Here is a 23,901-nt window from a genome sequence, read left to right on the forward strand (position 1 = left end):
CTATAAAACACTGATGAAAGAAATAGAAGAGGACATACAAAAAAATGGAAAGATATCCCATGCTCAAGAATTCAAAGAATTAATATTGTTAAAATGCCTATACTACCAAAAGTGATCTATAAATTCAATCCAATACCTATCAAAATACCAATGACATTCTTCATAGAAATAGAGAAAACAATCCTAAAATTCATATAGAACCACAGAAGACCATGAACAGCTAAAGCAATCCTCAGCAAAAAGAACGAAGCTTGGAGGCATCACACTACCTGATTTCAGATTATACTACAAAGGTATAGTAACCAAAATAGCATGGTATTGGCATAAAAACAAACACATAGGCTAATGGAACAAAACAGAGAATCCAGAAATAAATCCATGCACTTATACCCACTCATTGTCAACAAAGTCACCAAAAACATATATTGAGGAAAGGGCAGTCTCTTTAATACATGGTGCTGGCAAAACCAGATATCCACATCCAGAAGAATGCAACTAGATACCCATCTTTCACCATATGCAAAAATCAACTCAAAATGGATTAAAGACTTAAGTGTAAGACCCGAAACTATGAGACTACTGAAAGAAAATATTGGGAAAATGCTACAGGACATTGGTCTGGAAAATTTTTTTGATAAGACCTCAAAAGCACAGGCAGCAAAAGCAAAAATAGACAAATGGGATTACATCAAACTTAAAAAGTTTCTGCACAGCAAAGGAAATAATTAACAAAGTAAAGCGACACCTAAAGAATGGGAGAAAATATTTGCAAACTATCCTTCTGACAAGGAATTAATAACCAGAAGATATAAGTAACTCAAATAACTCAATAGCTTCAAAGAAATAATCTGTTTAAAAATGGGCAAAAGACCTGAATAGACATTTCTCAAAAGAAGACATACAAATGGCCAACAGGTATATGAAAAAATGCTCAACATCACTAATCATCAGGGAAATGCAAATCAAAAACCACAATGAAATATCATCTCATTCCCGATAGAAAGGCTATCATCAAAATGACAAAAAACTAACAAATGCTGGCGAGGATGTAGAGAAAAGGGAATGCTCATACTCTGTTGGTACTCTCATGTTTATTGCAGCACTGTTCACAATAGCCAAGATATGGAATCAACCTAAGTGTCCATCAACAGATGAATGGATAAAGAAAATGTGGTATATATACAAATGAAATAGTATTCAGCCATAAAAAGAATGAAATCCTGTCATTTGCAGCAGCATGGAGGGAACTGGAGGTCATTATGTTAAGTGAAATAAGCCCAGCACATAAAGACAAATATCACACATTCTCACTCAGATGTAGGAGCTAAAAAAATTGATCTCATGGAGGTAGTGAGTTGAATGGTGGTTACCAGAGGCTGGGAAAGGTAGGGAAGAGAAGACGATGGAGAGATGTGGTTAATGGGTACAAACACACAGTTATATAAAAGGAATAAATTCTAGTATTTGATAGTACAATAGGGAAATTATAGTTAATAAAAATTTACTGTATATTTCAAAATAGCTGGAAGAGAAATTGTAACGTTCCCAACACAAAGAAAAGGTAAATGTTTGAGGTGATGGATATTCCAATTGCCCTACTTTAATCATCACACATTGCATACATGAATCAAAATATCACATATACCCCAGGAATATATATAATTATGATACAATCAATAAGATATACAAAAAAAAAGGGAAGAAAAAAGTGTAAAAAAAAAAACTTTCTTGAAGACACTGTCTATAGTTTCATGCTGTTGGTTGGCCAATTGGCTGGTCATCATCCCTTACCTTCGGAACAGGTATCCCAACAATTTTGCAGGTGAATGTGACTGGAGAGCCTTCTGTGACCCGGAAGTGCTTGAGTCTTTTGTCAAAGATGGGAGCAATACACTTGCCCGTGGGGATCTCATCATGTTGGATTTCATCATCTGATTCATCAACAGGAGTTCGTTCCAAGCGAAACTCTATTTCATTCATCAGCCTCTGCTCAAAGCTTGAAATTTTGTACTCCTGTCAAAGTGACAAACATGCTTCAATTTCAATTTCTATATGGTGAGGAAGAACATGTCCATCAGTGTAATTGAGGATGCAACTTTTCAAGATTCAGATTTTAGATTTATACCATGGAACTCCAATAAACCAGGCATGTTCTATTTCTATTTTCTCACCATGGAGCACTAAAGGACATTTCTTTCTATAGCGTCTCTAATACCAAATTGCCTTAGGGAATCCTGATTCCTCACCTTGAGCCTGGAGCCCCAGTAGAATATTGTAGGGAATGGAATGAAGATGACATAACTTCCATAACGACTATTGGTGTTCTTTTCAATATGTAGAACTGTCTATAGGGATCAAGATTGTTATTTTACCACAAAGTAACCATGGAACTTGATAGGAACTAAAGGTGGCCCAAAAGGTTTTAAGATTGCCTTGCATTTGACATTGCCAGGAGCGGGAGAAGAATTAGCCCCGCTGGATAAATTTAAAGGGATAATGGGAGATAATGATAAATTGCTTTTTAAGAAATACTTGTTTAATGTACCAAATGTGTAATATAATATATAAATTGCAGATGAGCAACAAAATAAGAATACATAGATCAAGGAGTTTCCATGAAAGATTCATTAAATATTTGGGAAGTCGAGCCACGGAATAAGGAAACTATGCAACTGTATGTGGCCTGTTGCTAAAACACAGAATCTTTACATTTGAAATGTTAACAAAGATACACACCTTCCCCAAAGCAGGAATTGATGTTTTTTGTAGTGCTTTGCAACTAAGAGATAGTTTGTCCCCAAAATAACTATTCTTACTACACATAAATCAAAGTTGTCATTTTAAGATATGACTGACATGACTCAGATTTCATTAGGAAATTTGCAAACACAAGCAATATGTTTCAGTTAAATTTAAAGGTACTTTCTGTAATGTTTTGCACAAAGGTTTCACTACCGATCCACTTCCAGTGGATGTGCATTTTAAATTTCCAATACTGAATTTATGCTGTGTTCTCCATTTTCCCTTGCCTCATCTCCTTTGTGAGTAAAAACAGGAGTTCGTGTGTCAGTGGCTCGTAGCCAACATCTGCACTCAAAGGAAAGAATTTGTTTTCTCTGTAAATTTGGCCTGTATAGTAATCAGATCAATGATAAATGACCCATCCTTTTCAGGCTCATAAATTGCATAGAATAACAGTTGCTCTGTGAAAAAAGATGAAAAGCTAAAAATATTTATTTCAGAAGAATATGCCACTTGAAAATATAACCTTTTTTTTTCCCTTTAAAGATAATCCTCTTAAGGCTGATAATTTGACAGCTTGAAACATTTGATTTCTGGGACACATCTACAGAAAGTTTCTTTGAATTGAAAGAATTTCTTCAAATTGGTAGAGAGGGTTTTCCTTCTGTTGAGAACCACAGTCTAATGACACATCTCAATCAGAAATGGCATTGCCAAGGCATGGACCATGATCCAACACTCACTGCCTGAGTTCACCACTGGCTTCCTCTACTCTGGGTGCCAAATTTGGGCTTCAGGGGCCAGTAATCAAATAGGATCAAACCAGCTAGAAAACCTGCTCATAGTATTCCCAACCCTTTCTGGATATGACGTGCACTAAAAGAAAGTATTGTATGTTAGAGAAAGTGTTCTCCTTTTTGTTCCAGGGACTGCAAGAGTTTGGAGACAGCAGATAAAATATTCCTAGGTAAATTTCAAGGTTAACATACATTTTACTATTTATCTAATGATCACGCATTGCCTTCAATAGAAATAACCAGTTTTCATAGCCTACCCCTTGTCCCTGCTGCCAAATTCCTGGTAAGTACCTACTGTGTGCTAAATACTCTTATAGGCACTGAGGATGCAACATTCTTTAAAACATAGACTCTACCTTCAAGGAGGTTGCATAAAATACTTTTAATCCAAATTTTGAATTTAAGAATAAATAATTACTAAAAGATGAACAGATTTACTTTCTACTTAAAAGTTCAGTTAACATTTGTTTAGTTTCAGCATGTTTTTAAACGTTTTCATCTTTTTAATCAGCTGATTTAAATGGATAGATATCATGCTGGGTAGTACCCATAATTAGCTCTGATCAGAATTTGTATAGTCAAGTGAGATATTTTCCATAGATATGCAACAAATCCAAACTTTTCTACTTGTTAAAAGTTTCATTATCCTATCTGAAACTAATGTAAATGCCATAATTGTGTGTTAATTCGGCAAATATTCACTCAGTATCTACTTTGTGCCAGTCACAACAGGGATGCAGCAATGAACAAGACATCCCCCAATCCCAGCCCCCAGGGAGCTCATGGCTGGTGCATTCTGTGGCCCATGGCAGAGGACAAAGGGACACCTCACTATCGCAGCAGTCAGGGTCCTGCAATGCTCAAGGTAGGCAACCTAAAACGAGTGGCCTTACAATCCGCAATGTAAGGCCAACGTGGAATTCTTATTAGAAAAGAATGGATGGCATGACCATTTGCTCACAAAAGAGGACTGTCATAAAGAATTCATGGTAAGAGATGAAAGAGGTAAGATTTAAATAGAGGCAATGACTGAGCAGCTTAGAGAAGGAGATTAGGTGAACAAAAGGCAGAACAAAAATTAGGTACTTATTTTTTTCCCTCTGTCATATAGGGCACTATCTGGGTACTGCAGAGAGTTTTAAAGCAGGATTAATAAAAAAGCAAGCCGGTGGGTGAACAGAATAAAGAGATGGGAAAGTTTCCAGAAAAATGAGGTCAAGGAGGAAAGTTAGGATAAGCTATTAGATGGGGGGGGGGCATGAAGATTAGAAATTAACAATCAACATAGCAATCAACAAATATTTACCGGGTGCAGAACATCGTGGTAAGTCATGTGTGAATTAAAATTATTCATCATGAAGGCTCCATCATGTTTTACAATCCTGGGTTCCTTTGACCTCTCAGATTTACCCCACTAACCTACACCATTTAGGTTTTGCTGATGTCCCATCAAGATCTACCAGCGATGAATGGCACCCTTCGAAAGAGGAAATGATGCAGCCGACAATCGAGAAAGCAGGAAACCTCTCTCTTGGCTTATCCCCAACCCAAAGACACTTCGTTGCCAGTTTAGAAAGCTAAAAATTTTAATAAATGTGAGCGTCTGAAAGTATGACACCTTTGTATTTCACAAAGTTCTAAGAATCAACAAATGTTAATTGCTAATTAATATACAAAACCTGTTAGAGGGTAAACACTGAAATATTACAACAGAGAAATACAAAGTGGTAGATATATCACAGAAAACTCATTGCCTAAAATATAATTTATAATTTTGAGTTCTGGAGAGGAAATATTTTCCCAATCAGTAGTACTCATTGTGTGAGGACTTCTGATTTATTTTCATGCTCAGCACAATGTGGTAATGCTAGACCATCCAAAAGTTCTAGGACAGTTTATTCTTCACTTGCTTGGGACTAAAACAGGGCAAGAGAATCCAGCTTTCTGGGCCTGAAAGTTTTCAAAGCAAAATAAAGCAAAACAAATGCATATTCTTGAGAAGGAATTATTTGCTCCCCAACCCCCGACATGTGTAGGCTAATTTGGAAATGAGAAAACAGATTATTTTCATTCCTGTGTCTCCAGACTGCAGGTATACACAACAACCAATACACAGTGCCTCTATCTGATTGTTCTCTGATTGTCTAGTGTTCTTACACTTTTCTGAGCTTTCTTCTTAACCTCACCAACGTGGGCCACAATATATTTTAGACAGTTCTTCATGACATTTTCACTATCATTTCCCAAGGCAGCAACAGATAAAACAATATATTGTAATATTATTTCCCAAAATTTCATCAGAGTCAACACTGCCAACCAAATGCAAGCATTCCATCTCAGATAGCTCCTTAGTTTCCTGAATTTCGTTATGCAGCATGGATTTCGTTATCCATGGCATAGAATGCAGTCTAAGACCAATTCTGTAATTAACCAACTGTAATGATTCTTAGAATCATAATTCTCAGAAGATTGACACATGTCACAGGTGTTCAGATGGAGAAGATTAAGATGTTTTTAGAGACTTTCCTTGTTCCTGCTATTAGTCCAGAAGTTAATTCACGATGGAGGTTTAAGAGAGAGAGAGTTCTACTAGGTTTATGGCACTCAACTCAGGGAAAGTTTGTTTACATGTACTCACATCTCAGGTAATTAGGAGAAAAACGCTTCTTTCCCCTAGACTTGGGCAATGGATTAGCCTGGATCTACCTACAGAATAACTATAAAAGTAAAATCCAACAGCTCATGTGCTGAGCTGGTATCATATTTAGAGGGTTCTAATTGCTCCCTCTCTGAGTTGTAAACGACATAGGCTGAATACAGTTCTGATTTCAATGACACTTAGAAGCATTAACAACCACAATGTGATGACAGAATTATAGGAAAACAAATCTGCATTAAACAGAGCAACATTTATGGGGCTTGAAGTTAATTGTCATAAAACAGGAAAAGGCGGTAGAGTTTCAGGGAAAATGTGAAAGTGTCCTGGAAACCACAGCTCTAGTTGTAGTTTCACCACTGACTGATACTCGTGCCTCAGTTTCTCTGTCTAGAAGATGGAAGAGAATAGTGGCCTTGGTATTTACCTCCAGAAATAGATGTAATTTGGTGAAATAATATATGAAAAGTATACTCAGTTATAGCAAGTTTAAATATTCTGCTTCTGTTTAATAATTTAAAATCAATTTTTAAAAGACTTTAAACAGCACATTTTCAAAAGAGCTCACTCAGAAAAAGTTTCCCAATATATAACATAATTGCAAAATATTGTATATCCATGGCTCTACTGGAAGTAAGATGTAGGAACACTAAGGAAAACAGCGTACGGGCAGGGAAATCTAGAGCTTTGTTTCTAGGGGTCACTTAGGTGACAAATTCCATAATGTTTGGCATATTGTTTTGTTATATTTTAAAAGAGATTTTATCAGTTCCTGTCTTGGGGAATAAACAGAGTTAGATCATTAAAATGTGAAACTACATTAAAAATAACTATTTGATTATCAAAAGCAAAAATAAGTGGTTCAAACAAGAAAATTATCTATCTTTCTTTTGTTTGAATGGTGTACTCATGTGGCTTTTTTCTTTTTCTTTCAGTGTAAATACTTACTAGAAAGTAAGGAGTCACACAGGTTGAACCACAGGATGTTGCCTAATGGCTATTTCGCATGATTCAACCTAATATAAGGATTGATAGGAACTGGTGATCAGACTTCCAGGCACATTAGATTGAAGGGCAGCTTAGAACCCCAGAGTTCCTTAAAGTCTAGATCATCTCAAGGCTCAGATATGGAAGTATCTCAAAGACATGATGGTGTTTGCCAAAACTTGAGCTGAGGATTGCTGGAATGGACAACAGACTATCTAATCTCTCTCCTTCTTGAATATATTCTATTCGTGGTAAACACTTGTAAACAAGTAAACTGAGTTAACTGTTGGGGGTAATCAGGAACTGCAGATCTACATGGATGAGTTTCCTACATGACCCTGGGGTAGTCTGTGCTCTACCATCTAAGCTGCAGCATCAACCTCATCGAGGTCAGATGACCTGAGGATCCAAGGGCTGAATTAAGCAAAAATATATTCCTTATAATAAAATTGCAATAAGTCATCTGAATCCAACAATCTTACCTGCTGGTTTGATCTGACATCACTGAAATTCATTTTTTTCCCCAAGTCTAGAATCACTGCATTCTTAGTTTCACGAATGTAATCATCGTTCACGGGTTGAGGAGACTTTGTACTTTTCTTCATTAATCCCTGGGATGGCCTGTAAAATAAATTCACACCTGACACACCCATGAAAAGCACTAGCCAGTGTACAAAGGCTGAGAAATCAGACGGATTGAAATGACAGCCCGATACTGGCTGTCATTAGATAGACACTTACGGAGTTGAGAGCACTGTACAGAGAATCTGTGTTTCTAGAGGTCTTTTTGGTATTTTAATTATGAAAATTTATTCAAAGTAATCACACTCTTTATCCTAAGGTGGTGAATATCCATTTTGTGTCTAAGAGATAGGTTTATCTAGGAAGCCACTCAATGAGAGTCCTGTCCCAGATCAAGCTATTCTACATGTACATCTCCTCTTAACTGGCATCTCTCACATTGAGAAACCGCAAGGACACTTACACAGATGGCGCGCTTCTAGGCAGCCCCATGGCATTGGTGGGCGGGATGGTAGGGAGAGAAGGCAGAACGGAGCTGAGGAAAGCCACTGGGTTCTGAATCCGGCTGGTGGGAGAGACAGGAGTTGGGGACACACAGTGGGGCTGAAACTGGTTTCCGCTGGGGATGGAAAATGTGAGTGGTGGTGGTGGTGGCGCTGGCTCTGTTGGGCCTGGTAGGGGTGGCTCATTTTGGATGGAAACCCCTCCTGGAGATTTGGTTTTCACGGAGGGGTGAGAAACTAAGAGGCTTTCTTTGCTCACTGTCCTCTGAATGGTTTGAGGAGTGCTGCTCAAGGTGAACACCGGAGAGCTGGAAGGGGACACCGTTGCTGCCGTGGTGTTCGTGGAAGGGAAGAAATGCTTCGGCCGGGCCAAGCTGAACGTCTGCGATGAAGGGGCCTTCACCTGTTTGCTGGACGTTGTCACCAGCTGGGGAGCAGTGGAGTTCAAAACACTCATGTTGAAAGGAAACTCCTTAGGAGATGGAGGAGATGGGTTTTGCAACTGCTGTTGTTCCAGGAGGACTTGGTTGTGAAGCTGTTGTAACTGAGTGGAATCACTGCACACAAAACAAGAGCGGAGAGAGAGAAGGAAATGTGTTATCATAGGCCTCAGCCTTCAGAAATGTACAGTTAATAACTTGATGCTGATTAAGAACACACAACCAGAGTGGCAAGGAATCAGCTCATCAATCACCAGTGACTTGTTTGTCCTTCCTTCTTCCCAAGGGCATCATTCACATTGCATTCTTTGTGTTGTGACCCTGGAGTTGTGCAATATAGAGTGTTTATTAATTAGAAAAAGGAGGTAGAGACAATGTTCCTCTTGTTGGCAGTGCTCAAAATTCTGATGACCAGCAGGTAGTATCCCAGCTTCAGAACCGAGCTACACGCCGACGTGAGTTACCGAAAGGGGCTGAATTCTCCAAGAGAACACGCTGTATTCTTCACTCTGCCTTGCTTTAGAGCAAACCTTAGCAAAGAAACTGGATGTGTCTTAGTGCTTCTTATCCTCTCCTGACAGCAAAGCTTTGTAGATAAGGTGACCACATGTCTGGATTCATCTAGGACAGTCCTGGTTTAACCTCTTTTCCAGGCATAATTATTAATAGCACTCACTTTCACTCTCAGAAATGTCCTGATTTGAATGATAAATTATATTGTCACCATAAATAAATATTGACTCAGAATTTTCTTGTTTCTAAAAGGAGAAAGAAGATCAAACTGGGAGCAATTTCTCCATTTGTAGGAACCTGGGTCACAGAGGTACTACGTGATTTGCCTTAAGTCCCACAGTCTATTTAATTTCTCTTCACAAAACAGTTAATTATTTTTTAAGAAAGAAACTGCAACAAAATATCTTAAAATCATATATGCATAAAGTCATCAAGGATGCCAAACTTTGCTGTTTAGGAGAATCTACACTTGAATGAGTAACCAAGGGAAGACCCACACGAGAGATCACAGTGCTTCTGGGCCACTAGTTTCATGTTCTTTGGAAATATGTGTTGCTTCTGGGACACAGAGGGTTATATGCTGAACATGAGATCTATTAAAAATGAAAAGGTTCTGTGTTTTCAGTCCATCAGGAAAGTCAACACCAACAGCAACACAGCTGAACCAGAAATTCTCCAAATCTTGATTTTCCCAAGTCTTGGAGTTTAAGACCTTTCTCCTTCCCTTCGTGAACATTTCTGACATCATATGTGGAAAAAGTAATTTCACAAAATAGGGACCCACTGCCAGGTCCATTACTGCTGTCAGATCCTATGTACTGTGCAATATTTTGTTCATCCATAAAAAAACTCTTGTCTTGAGTTAAACTAAAAACTGAAAAGTATTAGCCGCTTGGCATAGTCACTTTCTTTCCCTCTTTTTTTTTCAGAAGTGAGTGTTTAAGCTGAGAGAGTAATGTAATTAAAATTTAATTAAACCTTCTCATTTCTTCACAGATGAAAGATTCAGTTCAGACCAAGGAAATATTAAAAGAAAAAGAAAAAAAGAAAGATTCAGCAATGAAGAGAAGCAGAAATATCTTTGTTAAATTTTTCTTAGAAAAATATATACAATTAGCACAGTTTCTGCTGGTGTTGACTTTCTGATGGTCTGAAAATACAGAAGCTTTTCATTTTTATTTTTATTTTTATTTATTTATTTATTTTTTTTGAGACAGAGTCTCACTCTGTTGCCCGGGCTAGAGTGAGTGCCGTGGCGTCAGCCTAGCTCACAGCAACCTCAAACTCCTGGGCTTAAGCGATCCTCCTGCCTCAGCCTCCCGAGTAGCTGGGACTACAGGCATGCGCCACCATGCCCGGCTAATTTTTTGTATATATATATTTTAGTTGTCCATATAATTTCTTTCTATATTTAGTAGAGACGGGGTCTCACTCTTGCTCAGGCTGGTCTCGAACTCCTGACCTCGAGCGATCCACCCGCCTCGGCCTCCCAGAGTGCTAGGATTACAGGCGTGAGCCACCACGCCCGGCCAGCTTTTCATTTTTAATAGATCTCATGTGCAGCATATCACCCTCTGTGTCCCAGAGGCAACACATATTTCCAAAGAACACGAAACCAGTGGCCTTGAAGCACTGCGGTATCTTATGTGGGTCTTCCCTTGGTTACTCATTCAAGGTTAGATTCTCCTGAATGGCAGAGTTTGGCAGCCTTGATCCATTTGATGGATCTCATGCTTGGCAGGTCACATTCTGTGAATGCTGTAGAATAAAGAGTGCTATGTGGTTTTCAGAACGTGTTTGTAGCCTGAGTAAATTTTAATCTGATGATGTTGTAGAAATATTTTATTGTGGCTATGGAAATAGAGAAGGTAGTACATGAAAATTATGTAATCTTAGAAAGAAAAAGATGATGAAGAGGTGCCAGGAAGTCATTTGGTATTGAATAGTTCTTATTTTCTCTTACTGCCAATTGAATAAAAGCTAAGATCCAGTCTTCTCCTTTAAGTAAGACTTCACATGACATGTCAGCCCTTATTATTTTGATTATTTTGATTGTCTAAATTATTTTGATTGTCTAAAATTCTGGAAGAATTCATTTGAGACTAATATCTTTTTGTTTGAACATTTTTTTCCATTAATAAAACCTCTATCTTGTTTCAGAAGAGATTTAAAACAGCTGTTTGGATTAATTTACTCATTACATCAGGGCAAAGTGTTAATTTTATTATTCAGTGAGCTTTTATTGAGTCTTCTGTGGGTCTACTATGCTAGGTATTGTGGGAGATACAAGTATGCCTGAGACTATATGAGTTATTGAGGGCTGAACAATGTAGTGGGGCACACATTCATATAACACAAATAACCAGTGGTTATTTACAAATAATATACAGAACTTATTTACCATTTCCTAATACATGTATAAAGTGCAATGAAAGAGTAAAAGAAAAATTCATTACAAAGCATACTAGTTCTAAAATCCTGAGTAACTCCTCTAATTTAAAGTAACAGCCTGTCATAAATTGCTATAAACTCAGCTGCTCAATTCTCGTTTCTATGAGTATTTCTGAAATCAGGATTATACCCAAGCTTTCTTTCTGTAGCTTTGTCAGCTCTCTCTGGTTACCTTAAAATAGCTTCCCTTTTGCCATGACTTAATTTAAGCATATGGGCTCTGCGGACAGACAGACTCAGGTCCTAATCCTGGCCCTGCCACTCATTATCTGTGTGGCTTTGGGTAGGTTCTAGGCTTTTCTGACCCCGATTCCTTCATGTGTAAAGTAGTAATAATAATATCTCTTAATGTTGTTGTGAAAATTGGTAAATAAATCACCCCAAACATATAAGTGATCAATAAGTATTGTATTTTTTAGTCTCTGAACTACAAAAGTTAATTTCAGTATTTGTTCAAATGAATATCAGAGTCTCAGAATTATAAGGAATACAAAAGAATATATTAGGGATTTTGAATTTTTGAGATAAAATGTCAGACAAATACAACACGACCAATTTGGGATACTGTACTGAGTACTTTCGAAAACAGTTTTGGCAGTGACAATTTCGGGCAGTGTGTGCTGGAGCCAGCTGTCACAGACTCTGAAGAACAGAAAGTGTGCATGTCCTCCTAACTACCCCTTCAACGACTTTCTCTTGGTAGCCTGAAATTCCTTATGGTGGGAGGAAACTGGCAAACGTTAAACATCAGGCCCCTGTTGGTTGGCAAACATTTGCCAGCGCATCACGACTTACAATAACCACTTCTGAGTAAATGTGCTGTGGTTTCAGCAGTGGTTGCTGTACTGGCTGTGCACTAGAATTATCGGAGACAAACAAACCTCACTGATTTAGGCACTACAGCCCAGAGAGTGAATTGGCCTGGGAAAGGATCCAGGCACAGTTATTATTATCTTTTCAAATGTAGGTCAGTTGTTTTCAAACTTCATTGAGCCTCAGAATCCTCTGAAAGGCTCGTTCAAACACAGATTTCTGGGCCTAGCCCCAGAGTTTCTGATTCAGTAGCCCTAGGGGTGGGGCTTAAGAATCTGCATTCCTGTCAAGCTCCCAGGTGATGCCAATGTTGCTGGTCGGCCTGCCACAAGGCCCCAGGTGATTCTCACCTGCATCTAAGACTAAGAACAACTGCTCTAAAGAAACACTTGCTCCCAGAGCACAGGCTTTCCCAGTATATTCTGATTTTTGTCTGACACTTTGTTCACTTTTAAATGTTAATTATTGTTTTTGCCTGGGTGTGGCAGGTGGCGAGTGGAAAGGGCTGCAACTCAGGTTATCGCTCTAACTCTAGACCAGTGGTTTCCAAACCGGATGCTCATTAATCTGTGAACAGATTCGGATTCAATTGAGATGGAGGACATAAATCTTTTTAAAAAGCTCTACATTGTGGCCGGGCGCGGTGGCTCACGCCTGTAATCCTAGCACTCTGGGAGGCCGAGGCGGGTGGATCGCTCGAGGTCAGGAGTTCGAGACCAGCCTGAGCAAGAGCGAGACCCCGTCTCTACTAAAAATAGAAAGACATTATACAGACAACTAAAAATCTATATAGAAAAAATTAGCCGGGCATAGTGGCGCATGCCTGTAGTCCCAGCTACTCGGGAGGCTGAGGCAGTAGGATCGCTTAAGCCGAGGAGTCTGACGTTGCTGTGAGCTAAAGCTGATGCCACGGCACTCACTCTAGCCTGGGCAACAAAGTGAGACTCTGTCTCAACAAAAAAAAAAAAAAAAAAAGCTCTACATTGTATTCTAGAGCATAGTCAGGATGAAGACTCACTGCCCTAGACAGCTTGGTATTCAAGCTGAAAATTTCAAAGTCAGATTATCTAGGCTTTGATGATATGTTTAAAAAGGACAGCTTCCTTTACTGTTGCAATTTTAAGATTTACATTATCTGTTTTCTATATGCATGGCAAATTGAAGAAACAAGCAGAAAATTGTATCCTCAAGATTGAGTCAATATTTTTTAATGCAAAATCTATGAGGTTAGTATCAGGGAGGTTAAAACTAGTCAGTAAAGGTTGTAGGCATGTGGCTTCACAAAGGGGGTGTGTGGGTGAGAGAGAGAGAGAGAGAGGGAAAGCATACACATGTATATTCATACCTATGCTATATATATAAAAACATGTATACAATTAAAAGAAAACTTAAGGAAGGCAAGGAATATTAAAGAATTGTGTAGTGCTGAGGACTGGATTTTTAGAGAGTGTCACTACATAATCTAACAGAAAGAATTTTTATGTCAATTGGAAGTCTCATATGGTAGACACTGCTGTCTACTTAATTCTCCCTTTGTAAAAGAACCTGATTTTATTCAGGGTGGCAATACATGCAGCTAAAGACTACATTTCCCAGCCTCTTTTGCAACTAGTATTCCATATGACTCAATTCTGGCCAAAGAGATATAAGCAAAAGATTTGGGGTGAGACCTCTAAAAAGGCTCCTTAAAAGGGATTCTGACATCAAGAGTGTGACTTCTGCCCATTTGCCCTTCCTGCTGCCTGGAATACAGATGTGATGACTAGACCACATCAGCCAGCTTGGTCCATGAGGGGACCTGGAGAAGAGGCCAGTGTTTGGAATGACAGAGCAGAGAGATACGATGGAAGGAGGTTGGGTTCTTAACGACCATGGAACCACCGTAACAGTCCCAGACACGTCTACTCCCTTTGTATGAGAGAAAATGAACCCTCAAGTATTTACCCCTGTTAGTTTGGGTTTTCTGTAATATGAAGCTTGACTTAATCCTAATTGACATACCTAATAGCCCTTCAAACAGTCCACGGGTAGGAGAAAGCCCTACAAAGGAGGCAATTCCCAAGGAGGTTGTTTGGAGTTACTGTTCCCCATAACTCCCTTCTCTGAGAACTTCCCCCACCCACGGTTCCTGATTTGGTCCATGTGATTCTTCCTCCTTCCAAACATGAATCCTCTGCACAGCTGAGTATATGGGGGAGGGGGTGGAGGGGGTGGAGGAGGTTACCTGACCAGGCTGGACCAATTGGAATTTGGAATCCAGCTGCTGAGAACAATTTAGTCAGCAGTGGCACTTGACACTGATCATGATGCAGAATGGGGACATGGCCACTTATGAATTGATGCATCTTCAAAGACAGAAGAAGGGAGAGGATATGTAAAGAAGAAACAGGGAGATGCTCAGGCAGAGGATGAGCCAGCCCTGTGTGCTCCAGCAGAGCAGACAGCCTGGACTGGCTGTGTGATCCCTGAGTGACAGGCGAGGAGGCCCGGCTCCCACCTCTCTAGTTCTCCTGCAGGGCCTGGCTGTGCTTTGTTTCCCATTCCTGCCTATACCCCTGCAATAACCTCTTCCCCTCTCTTTACTTTAGGTGGATTCCTCTTTCCTATGACTGGCAGAACTTTGAGGGGACTGAGACATTTCTGGATGTGACATTTCTGGATAAGGCATGTTTCATAACATTGAATTTTATGTCTAGAATTTTGCCTTATGTGGTGGTGAGAATATAAAACTGAACAACATGAACTGCTTCTAGTGAACATCACATGGCCATGAGCAACACATGCTGGGAGCACTGTTGCTGTATTTCGATGTTGATATTTAAAGGTTTATGTAATTTTAATTTTTATCATTTTGAGTGTGGATGAAACAGAACATAGTAGTATTATGCTCTGTATTTGCTTTGCTATGGATGAACATTAAACACTACAACATGGCTCTGACAGAGGCTGTCTGCAGAGTTAGAGTGACAACTACAGCAAGCTCTTGATCAAGTCAGAAAATCATGATTACTTCTTCTTTCATTCTATTATATTTATACAAAACCTGCTATGGTTACTACAGTGTATCCAGCAATAGCTAAGAACTATCTAGAAAATATTAAATAGCTTTTCCATAATGACTACAGAAGCTTAAGTTCAAGCAGAGATGGGAAATATAAGGGTGAAATTACAGACTATAAAGACTGTCAGACATAAGCAAGGGCTTTATAAGAAGAGCATAGAAGTGCTTTACCTAGGGGCCTCAAATGTTAGACAAATGTTTCTGAATTAGTTTAGGTGCAAAATTGCTTGCAGGTAGAATGTTAATAAGGATGATAATCACTTACATTGATGTAAGGATCACATTTTGCAAAGCATTTAATGTATATTTTCTCATTTGGTAATTCTCTTTTTCAGTTCCACCATTTTTAGGAAGGTGAGATTCAAGAGAATTTCACAGGTGCTCTTGGTTGTCCATCTTTTTTTTTTTTTTTTTTGAGACAGAGTCTCACTCTGTTGCCCAGGCTAGAGTGAGTGCCGTGGCGTCAGCCTAGCTCACAGCAACCTCAAACTCCTGAGCTCAAGCGATCCTCCTGTCTCATCCTCCCGAGTAGCTGGGACTACAGGCATGTACCACCATGCCCGGCTAATTTTTTCTATATATATTTTTAGCTGTCCATATAATTTCTTTCTATTTTTAGTAGAGATGGGGTCTCGCTCTTGCTCAGGCTGATCTCGAACTCCTGAGCTCAAACGATCCGCCCACCTCGGCCTCCCAGAGTGCTAGGATTACAGGCGTGAGCCACCGCGCCCGGCCTGGTTGTCCATCTTACAATAATTTTTACTTACAGTTTGGGTTTGGCCAGAACTGGAGGGGGCTCTTTGACGGGTGAAGAAGGCTCCGAGACTTTTGCTGCCTGTCCATTGAACCTCTCTGGGAAACAGGTGGGCCTGGTCTGGTTGGCAGCTGCCACTCCACCCTCCCAGGACGCTTCGCTTCCTTTGTCATCTTCAGGCAGGTTGAAGTGCACACGAAGTCCAGCCCTGGAGCTGGACCGGGGCTCGTTGTGGTTCACCAGAACCCCCTCGAGTTTGGGTTTGGGGGGTTGTTCCACAGAAGGAGGCTCTGGGTTGGGTGGAGATGGCTGTTGCTCAATAACAGCCAGGTTGGTGGTAGAGTTGGCTGAGTGCAGAGACCCGTTACTGCTGAGGTCTTCATTTCCTGCAAGGACATGCACGGGACCTGAGCTGTTAGCCTTACCCAGCAAGACTGAGGTAGGATTGTAAACCCCAGGTTGGGACATTTATACAAATGGGAAAATATTCAAACCAGGTGGGTGCATGATGGGAAAATGCTTGTCAAAACCAGACTATAATCTGCGGTATTAAAGAATGGTGAGAATGCAGGAAAAAAACTAAATTAAAAATTTAAGTATTCTTTTGGAAAGAATTTTAGAAGTTTATATGAGACCGAGGAGATGTTTTCTTAGGAAGTGTAATCATGACAGTAGGATAACTGAGGTAGTGGAGGTGGTGGCTCCAAGTGCAGTAAGAAATTAAAAATTGGACATAATTCAAAAACATTTTCCTCAATAATTTCGAATCTTTTTAGGAGGGCCAACTAGCTTCATATGAAAAGCAGTAAGGAAGGGTACCACAAACTGTGCATATTCACATTCAAAGTCACGGGCTAAACTGTTCTGGCATTTAGACAGCCCTTACCTCTCACATCCAGCCGTGCGATGCTTGACACTGTGCCATATTTGTTGCTTGCAGTGCACGTGAAGCATCCAGAGTCTTCTGCAAACACCTCAGCAATGACCAAAGTGCAAATCTCCTCTGTATGCCAGTAAAACAGAACGGTTACTGACTTAATTATGAAATTGAAATTATGAATTTACTGATATCAGATGATGATTCTACAAAAGTCAATCGAAGAAGATGACTATATTAATTCTTTAAAAACAATTAGTCAAAACAATTATTTGATCGAATTGACTGATTAGCAGGCTAAATAAGTCAGGGATATAGAACCAACAAATCCATGCAGACAGGCTAAGTACTGACAAAGGGATTTTAGAATAAGATATTACATATTATGGATTCCCCAATTATTTTCTATTTTTATGTCATCAGTCCAGATGGCAAAAATAGAACTGAGTAATGATAACTTAAAAGATCACAAAAACCAAATCAGGAGTCAAAGGAAAAAGAGGCTTGTGTGAAATGAAAGGACTAATAAAACATTTTTTAAACCCAGGTCTCTCACTATTTCCATGGGGAAATTTTGCAGTGAGTTATTTTCAAATAAAGGACACAATTTAAAATTGGACATTAAATAAATATTTTGCCTAGGTAGTAGTAATTAGCTGACAGAGTAACTTGAAATTCTGGGTGAAAGAACAGTGAAATGCATTTCCACTTTGGCAATTCTTATGGACTACTCCAGTACACAATATGGACCCCTGTGAATAACTATAGAGATAATTCCCAGATAGAACTATATGATTACAGACAGCCTGAAATTATTAAAGTTAAATATTCCTTTACAGCTAAGGAAGAGGCGGTATAAGATAACAGCATAAACCTCTAAGTATCACTCAGTAGACAAGACATTAAAAACAAAATTATTAAAACATAGTTGTATTAGGAGAAACTTGGCATCTCCATGCTTCACGATAACTGAATTGAATTAACTAGATCACCTCTAGGAAAACTGGCCAGGAGGCCTGGGCAGACAGTATTGAGTACTGCTATGGTTTGGATATGTCCCCCAAAGCTCATGTGTTGGAAACAATTCCCAATGCAACAGTGTTGGGATGTGGGGCCTAAAGGGAAATGTTTAGGTCATGACGCCTCTGCCCTAATGATGGATGAATGTCATTATCGTGGGAGTGGGTTTGTTACAAAAGCGAGTTTGGCCCCCTCTTGCCCTCCCCCTCTCTCTTGCGTGCACTCTCTTGCCCTTCTGCTTTCCATCATGGGATGATGCAGCATGAAGGCCCTCACCAGATGTGGGCCCCTTGGTCTTGGACTTCTCAGCCTCCAGAACTGTAAGAAATAAATCTCTGTTCTTTATAAAATTACCCAGTCTCAGGTATTCTTTATAGCAACACAAAATGAACTAAGACAAGTACCTACTCAATAACCTTTCATCCTCCTTCCTCTTTGTTGATAGGACCCTGGCTTTGTCTACATTCCTTGGAGTGGTCATATGCTTCAAAGAAAGCTGGCCCCTCTCAGCCTCCGGTGGTGAATCATAATTGGTCTAAGCCAGTCAAGCTAACTCTATTAGTGTTAAGTGATGGCATGTTACACACAATTCTGGTCAATGTGATATTAGGGAAAATCTATGGGCGAGTTTCTGAGAAAGTTTTCCTTGTTCCTTAAAGGGACAGAAAATAGTGTTATTTTCTATTTTTGCCTCTGGATCTTGTCATCTGCATTTGATACTTGGAACTGTGGCAGCCATCATGGGTCCATGAGTACAACCAGCCTAAGATGGCAGAATGGAAAAATGGAAAAAAGGCGTGGCTTCTGATGATCTCTGAGCTAGAGTAAACAATCTCAGGACTGCCATTTCTTAGGGAGTCCTGTTATGTAAGAAAATACATTTTTCTTATTGCTTAAGCCACTTTTAGTTAGTTCTTTACTTGCTACCCAGAGAATCCTAAATGATGTAGAGGCAAAGTTTGGTTTGCCTCTCTGACCTTTTTCTGAGCCCCTGGCCTATATTTCCTTCTCTCCATTCCCCTTCCCAAACATTCATACTCTCATATTTCAGCAACCTGCTCTCAGAAAACGATGTAATAAATTCATTCACATTACACTATACTTGCCTAAGATAAAGTATTCTGTCTCTGAAAGGCATTTGCATTATACAAGCTGGAAGGAAGAACTCTCTAGCTGTGGAATGTTAGACCATGGAGCTGGGAAGGGCAGGACTTGTTTTGGGCAGAGTTCCCTTTTGGGTGACTCAGAAATTATTTTGTGTATGTGACTGTGACTCTAGTGAAAAAACATGCTTCAGATGAAAGTGGCAAAGGCCTAAAATATTTTCAAGTGGAAAAATACTACTCTACTATAAGCAATACAAGAGTAAGACCACTTCTGGTCTGTACTAGTGTAGGGCCATGCAACATGGATGTTCAATGTCTCCTTCTGGAATGCCTTTCCACCCAGTTGTCTGAAGAGAGAATCACAATAATGAAATTCCAAGCCATCTTTCTCATGCAGGGTTAATAATACAATCTGATTTTTCAGGGTGGTCCCAGAGAGGGCATTCAGATGTTTATGCCTTGGTTTGTCAGTGACTTCTCTTTTCTAGCAGTAAGAGCTTCACCTACTGTCACTTCTAGCTATCTCATCTTAGTATCCACCCAACCAAATCTAATAACATCACATACTTTTATTGAATCTCTACAAATCTCAAGATCTGATGCTTAAGTTTTGAGACATCCAGGCTGTGGAATTGGAATTGATCTAGCATCATAGAAATTGCTCTGCTCTGTTTTAAGAGGGCTTGAGTGGGAAGGAAAGGACAGAGGAAAAATATTCCTAAGAAACTCTCCTCAGTAATCAAGAACTAACTGCATTCATGGTAGGTATTAAATACATATTCCAAAATTGCACATGCTCCCCTCCTCTTCTTCTCCTACAATGATAACTAGAGTTCATTTGGATCTTTGTTTCTAAAATTTTATTTTTTACTTCTTCTTGATCTCACTGTAGTTTCAATATGCTTTCTTATACATATATATATCTCAAATCACTCATTACATACTAATAAATTAAAGATGAAATAATCTTTACCTGGCTCTGCCATGGATCGAGGTTCTAAAAGAAAAAAGAAGATTCCGAGCATTTATTTTACTGAGAGGCCACATTTTCATCAAAAGCTTCCTATAGAATTTCATGGAAGAAATTTCTTCCTATAGAATTTGCATATTCAGGAGCGATTTGATAAGGTTAATCTCACAATGTTAAGCAAAATGACATAAACACCAATGACCTCAACAGGGATATGCTGGCTATTACAGAAAGGCAGCAAAAGAGCAACTAACTAAATGATGTTGCGACACACCTGGGTTCCATGTGGGGTACATAAACCTTAGGTGGGGAAAAGTTCCTGAGTCAGCTGGGATTCAAAAATGACTTGCTTTTATTGGTACTCGTTCAGCCTTACCTGAAAAAAAAGTTTGCGAAGACCAAGAGATCGTTCTTGGCTTTGGGATCTCATATCCTAATAAAATGTAGAATATACTTCCTGCTCTAAGGTTTCCAATGTGAAGCTCCTCAGGATAGATAAGAATTTCCTCAAGAGCAGGTTCTTTATCTTAAAATTCTTTGGCATTCCTGAAAGTGCCCACCATAGTACCGATTGTAGGTGTTCAATTAATATTTATTGAATTGCAGGCACTCAGTAAGTAGTTGTTGAACTTAGTTGCAATCTTCTACACTGATAGAACTGTTGAAGTTGTTTTTCTCTCTCAGTTTAAATGGTATTCAGAATATTGGTTGTTGCTACTGCTAATAAAATCTGGCAGTAGTTCTGATTCATATATCACACTGATCAAAGTACTACTATTTTGTGATAGGCAGAAAAAATTAATGAAAAGCAAATAACTTATCACAAAAAATGATAAGTATGTGATACAATGCATATGTTCATTAGCTCAATTTAGCCATTTCACAATGTACACATATTTCAAAACATCATGTTATACAGGATAAATTATGAAATTTTTATCAGTCAATTTAAAAATAAAAAGAAATTCACAATAAAAGTAATACATGTTCATTATAAAAAAACTGAAAAAATACAAAAATGCAAAAGGAAGTAAAAAATTGACTCTAGACTCACTGCCCAGCGACTGCTGACATCTTAGCAAATTTTCTTTCCAAGTTATTCCATAATAGATTGTTCTATATAGTTAACAAAAGCTTATTTTAAAAAAGAAAATAAGTTGCTCTGTATTTTATGGCTGAAATGGGCCAAGGAGAAAGCACTGCATGACAAAGTGAAAGTGCTGTGTGATAAGAAAAGAAGAATTAACCACTGGAATTTATAAAAAACTCTTACAATAAAAAAGAACAAAAATCCAATGTAAATTAAAGAAATACAAAGACCTAAATAAATGTGAAAAAGAAGTTCCATCTCAGATTTAATTAGTGAAGGGCAGATTAAAACAAATGTTCCCATATTTGGCCTATAAAATTAGTGAAAAATTTTAAAAAATGGTTAACCATCCATTGTTGGTGAAGCTGTGAGACAAAGGCATTCCCATATCTTGCTGGTTGTAGTAGAATATAGCTAGGGCAACATGTGTCCCAGTTCAACTGGGACAGACCTAGTTTATGTCTGGGATCCCTGCCTAATTATTAATAGCATTCTCTTTCATTCCCCCTAAGTGTCTCAGTTTGGCTGATTAACTGTGTGATCATCCTAAATTTAGCTCAACCTTTTAGGATGGCATTTTAACAATATATTTTAAAAGCCTAAAAGAATGTGAATTTACAGTAGAATTCTAGTGCTAGAAATTTATTCTAAGGCAATAACTATAGATATTCACAAAGATTTGCTTGGTCAACATGCATTGAACCATAATTTATAACAGCAAAAATTTGTGAACAATCTAAATGTTCAACAATAGGAGATAAATACATATGAAATTGATATTATTGATTTATTTTTAAAAGTAAGAAAACTCTGCATTTATTAACATGGAAAGATGTTCACGAAATGTTGAGTAAAAGGTCAAATTCACCCAAAACAATATGATGTTTTTATTTTTAAAAAAATGCATGGAAAAGTCTTGGTGAATATACACCAAAATATTAATAGCGTTTGGTTTTGGGGAGTATGATTACAGGTGGTTTTTACTTTATTCTTTTTGATTATATTTTAATTAGTTATTTAAAAGTTAAAAATAAAAATAAATATATACAATAAATTTATAAAAATAAATTATCAGAGAAATGATTTTAAAGTGTCAACTTACTTTTTTGTAAAATCCTAAAATCTGGAGAATCTTCTATTAAAGTCCCTTCTCTATACCACTCAACTTTAGGAGATGGAGCTCCTTTTACTCTGCATTCAAAGACAACCAGCTGACCCTCAGAAGCTGACAAATTTTGTAGCATCTATAATAAGAAGAAAATTGTTAGAATCAAAACGTATGCATTTTTGGAACCTAGCTCCAGTGGTTTAGAATTTTAGAAAAAGACATCATCTCCTCCATATCTGGATTTTTCTCCAAATCTATATCTCCAGCAGCTTCAATTCCATGAATGTGCATTGAATCTACTTTTCAAGAGAGAATCATCTGGGCCCATATAAACCTTTTCCTCACTATCTTTCCTTTACCTCTCTGTTACAAGGCTAAGTAAATTGATTAAATATTAGGCAAAATCTTTTGAGTAAAGTAGTGACTTTTCAGTACAGTTTAACTCTCTTCTTAAATGCCCAAATTAAATTTGGTTTCCAGAAATAATAATAATTTAAAAATCTGCACTATCTATGAGACATATTCAACATGGGAGTAACGTATTAGTCCACAATTGACGTGGCTGTTCATGATGTGGAACAGCTCTGTGGCCCAAGTCATTGATTTTTGTCTCTCTTCCTGGCTTTGCCTTGTTTACATTCTGGAGTCCTGGAATTTGATTTTTGTTTTGCTCTTTTGTTTTCCTTGTGTGGCCTTTGCAGTATAGCCTCAATGATCTGCTGAGGCACATAAACAATGGCAATATTTATAAAATCATAGTCACATGTGGAGTCTTACATCATTGTAAAATATAATTTTGTGAAAGAATCATTAAATACTTTTCTATACTTCCACAATGTAAGATTTACAAAAACCACTTTGAGCTGTAAAATATCAGTGTATACCATGCTAGTCTGTACGGGAGAACGGAACGCTCGTTTTTTCTTTCACAACTAGTTTCTCATTCATTGTGATTTGTGAGCTTAAAACCACACGCTCTTTTCTGTATTTGGTACTTCATTTGATTATGAAATGTTTCTTTGGCATGTATGTGGGCATATTTTTGTTTTTCACTTTGACCCAACGACTGTAAAAATAGAAAGGTTATGATTAATCTTCCTCCACAAACTCGTAAGCAATAAAGGCTGCAAGGCCTTCTATTGCTACAATGTTGGGACCTGCATTTAGGAAATACTGGCTCTTGCTTCAGAGAGGAGGAAAGCCAGTAGTTTTTTTTACCTTTGTCATTCACTCTCATAAATACTTAGCGACTTTTTACAGCGCTTTTCTGAAGAAATTACAATATTTTGTGCTTGGTCCTATCATATTTATATTAATAGCATTTGTCTAAGGAATACAGCAGTGGGGATAACCACCTGGCTTTGAAAGCGACTTACTTTTTACTTTATAGGAGTGTGTACATTGATATTGTGACAGCCAGGGGGCACTGTAGTTCAATGTTAGTGTTCTGTTCTTTTTGCATCCTCAAATTTGATTGCTGTAGTAATTCAA

The 23,901-nt window shown here is 38.3% G+C and overlaps 1 protein-coding gene across 2 annotated transcripts in view; it reads right to left on the reverse strand.

The window, feature by feature from the left end:
- MYPN (myopalladin) overlaps positions 1-23,901 on the reverse strand; it is an 84,911-nt gene that overhangs the window by 17,789 nt on the left and 43,221 nt on the right. For both annotated transcript variants that reach the window (XM_069460335.1, XM_069460336.1), the window contains 7 exons: positions 22,405-22,546; positions 20,216-20,239; positions 17,126-17,242; positions 16,253-16,625; positions 8,168-8,764; positions 7,665-7,803; positions 1,792-2,013 (listed from right to left, as the gene is read on the reverse strand). In XM_069460335.1, the coding sequence (XP_069316436.1) occupies positions 1,792-2,013; positions 7,665-7,803; positions 8,168-8,764; positions 16,253-16,625; positions 17,126-17,242; positions 20,216-20,239; positions 22,405-22,546 (1,614 nt within the window). The remainder of the gene's footprint in view (positions 1-1,791; positions 2,014-7,664; positions 7,804-8,167; positions 8,765-16,252; positions 16,626-17,125; positions 17,243-20,215; positions 20,240-22,404; positions 22,547-23,901) is intronic.

Source organism: Eulemur rufifrons, chromosome 28 (genome assembly GCF_041146395.1).
Source record: "Eulemur rufifrons isolate Redbay chromosome 28, OSU_ERuf_1, whole genome shotgun sequence".
Classification (NCBI taxonomy): domain Eukaryota; kingdom Metazoa; phylum Chordata; class Mammalia; order Primates; family Lemuridae; genus Eulemur; species Eulemur rufifrons.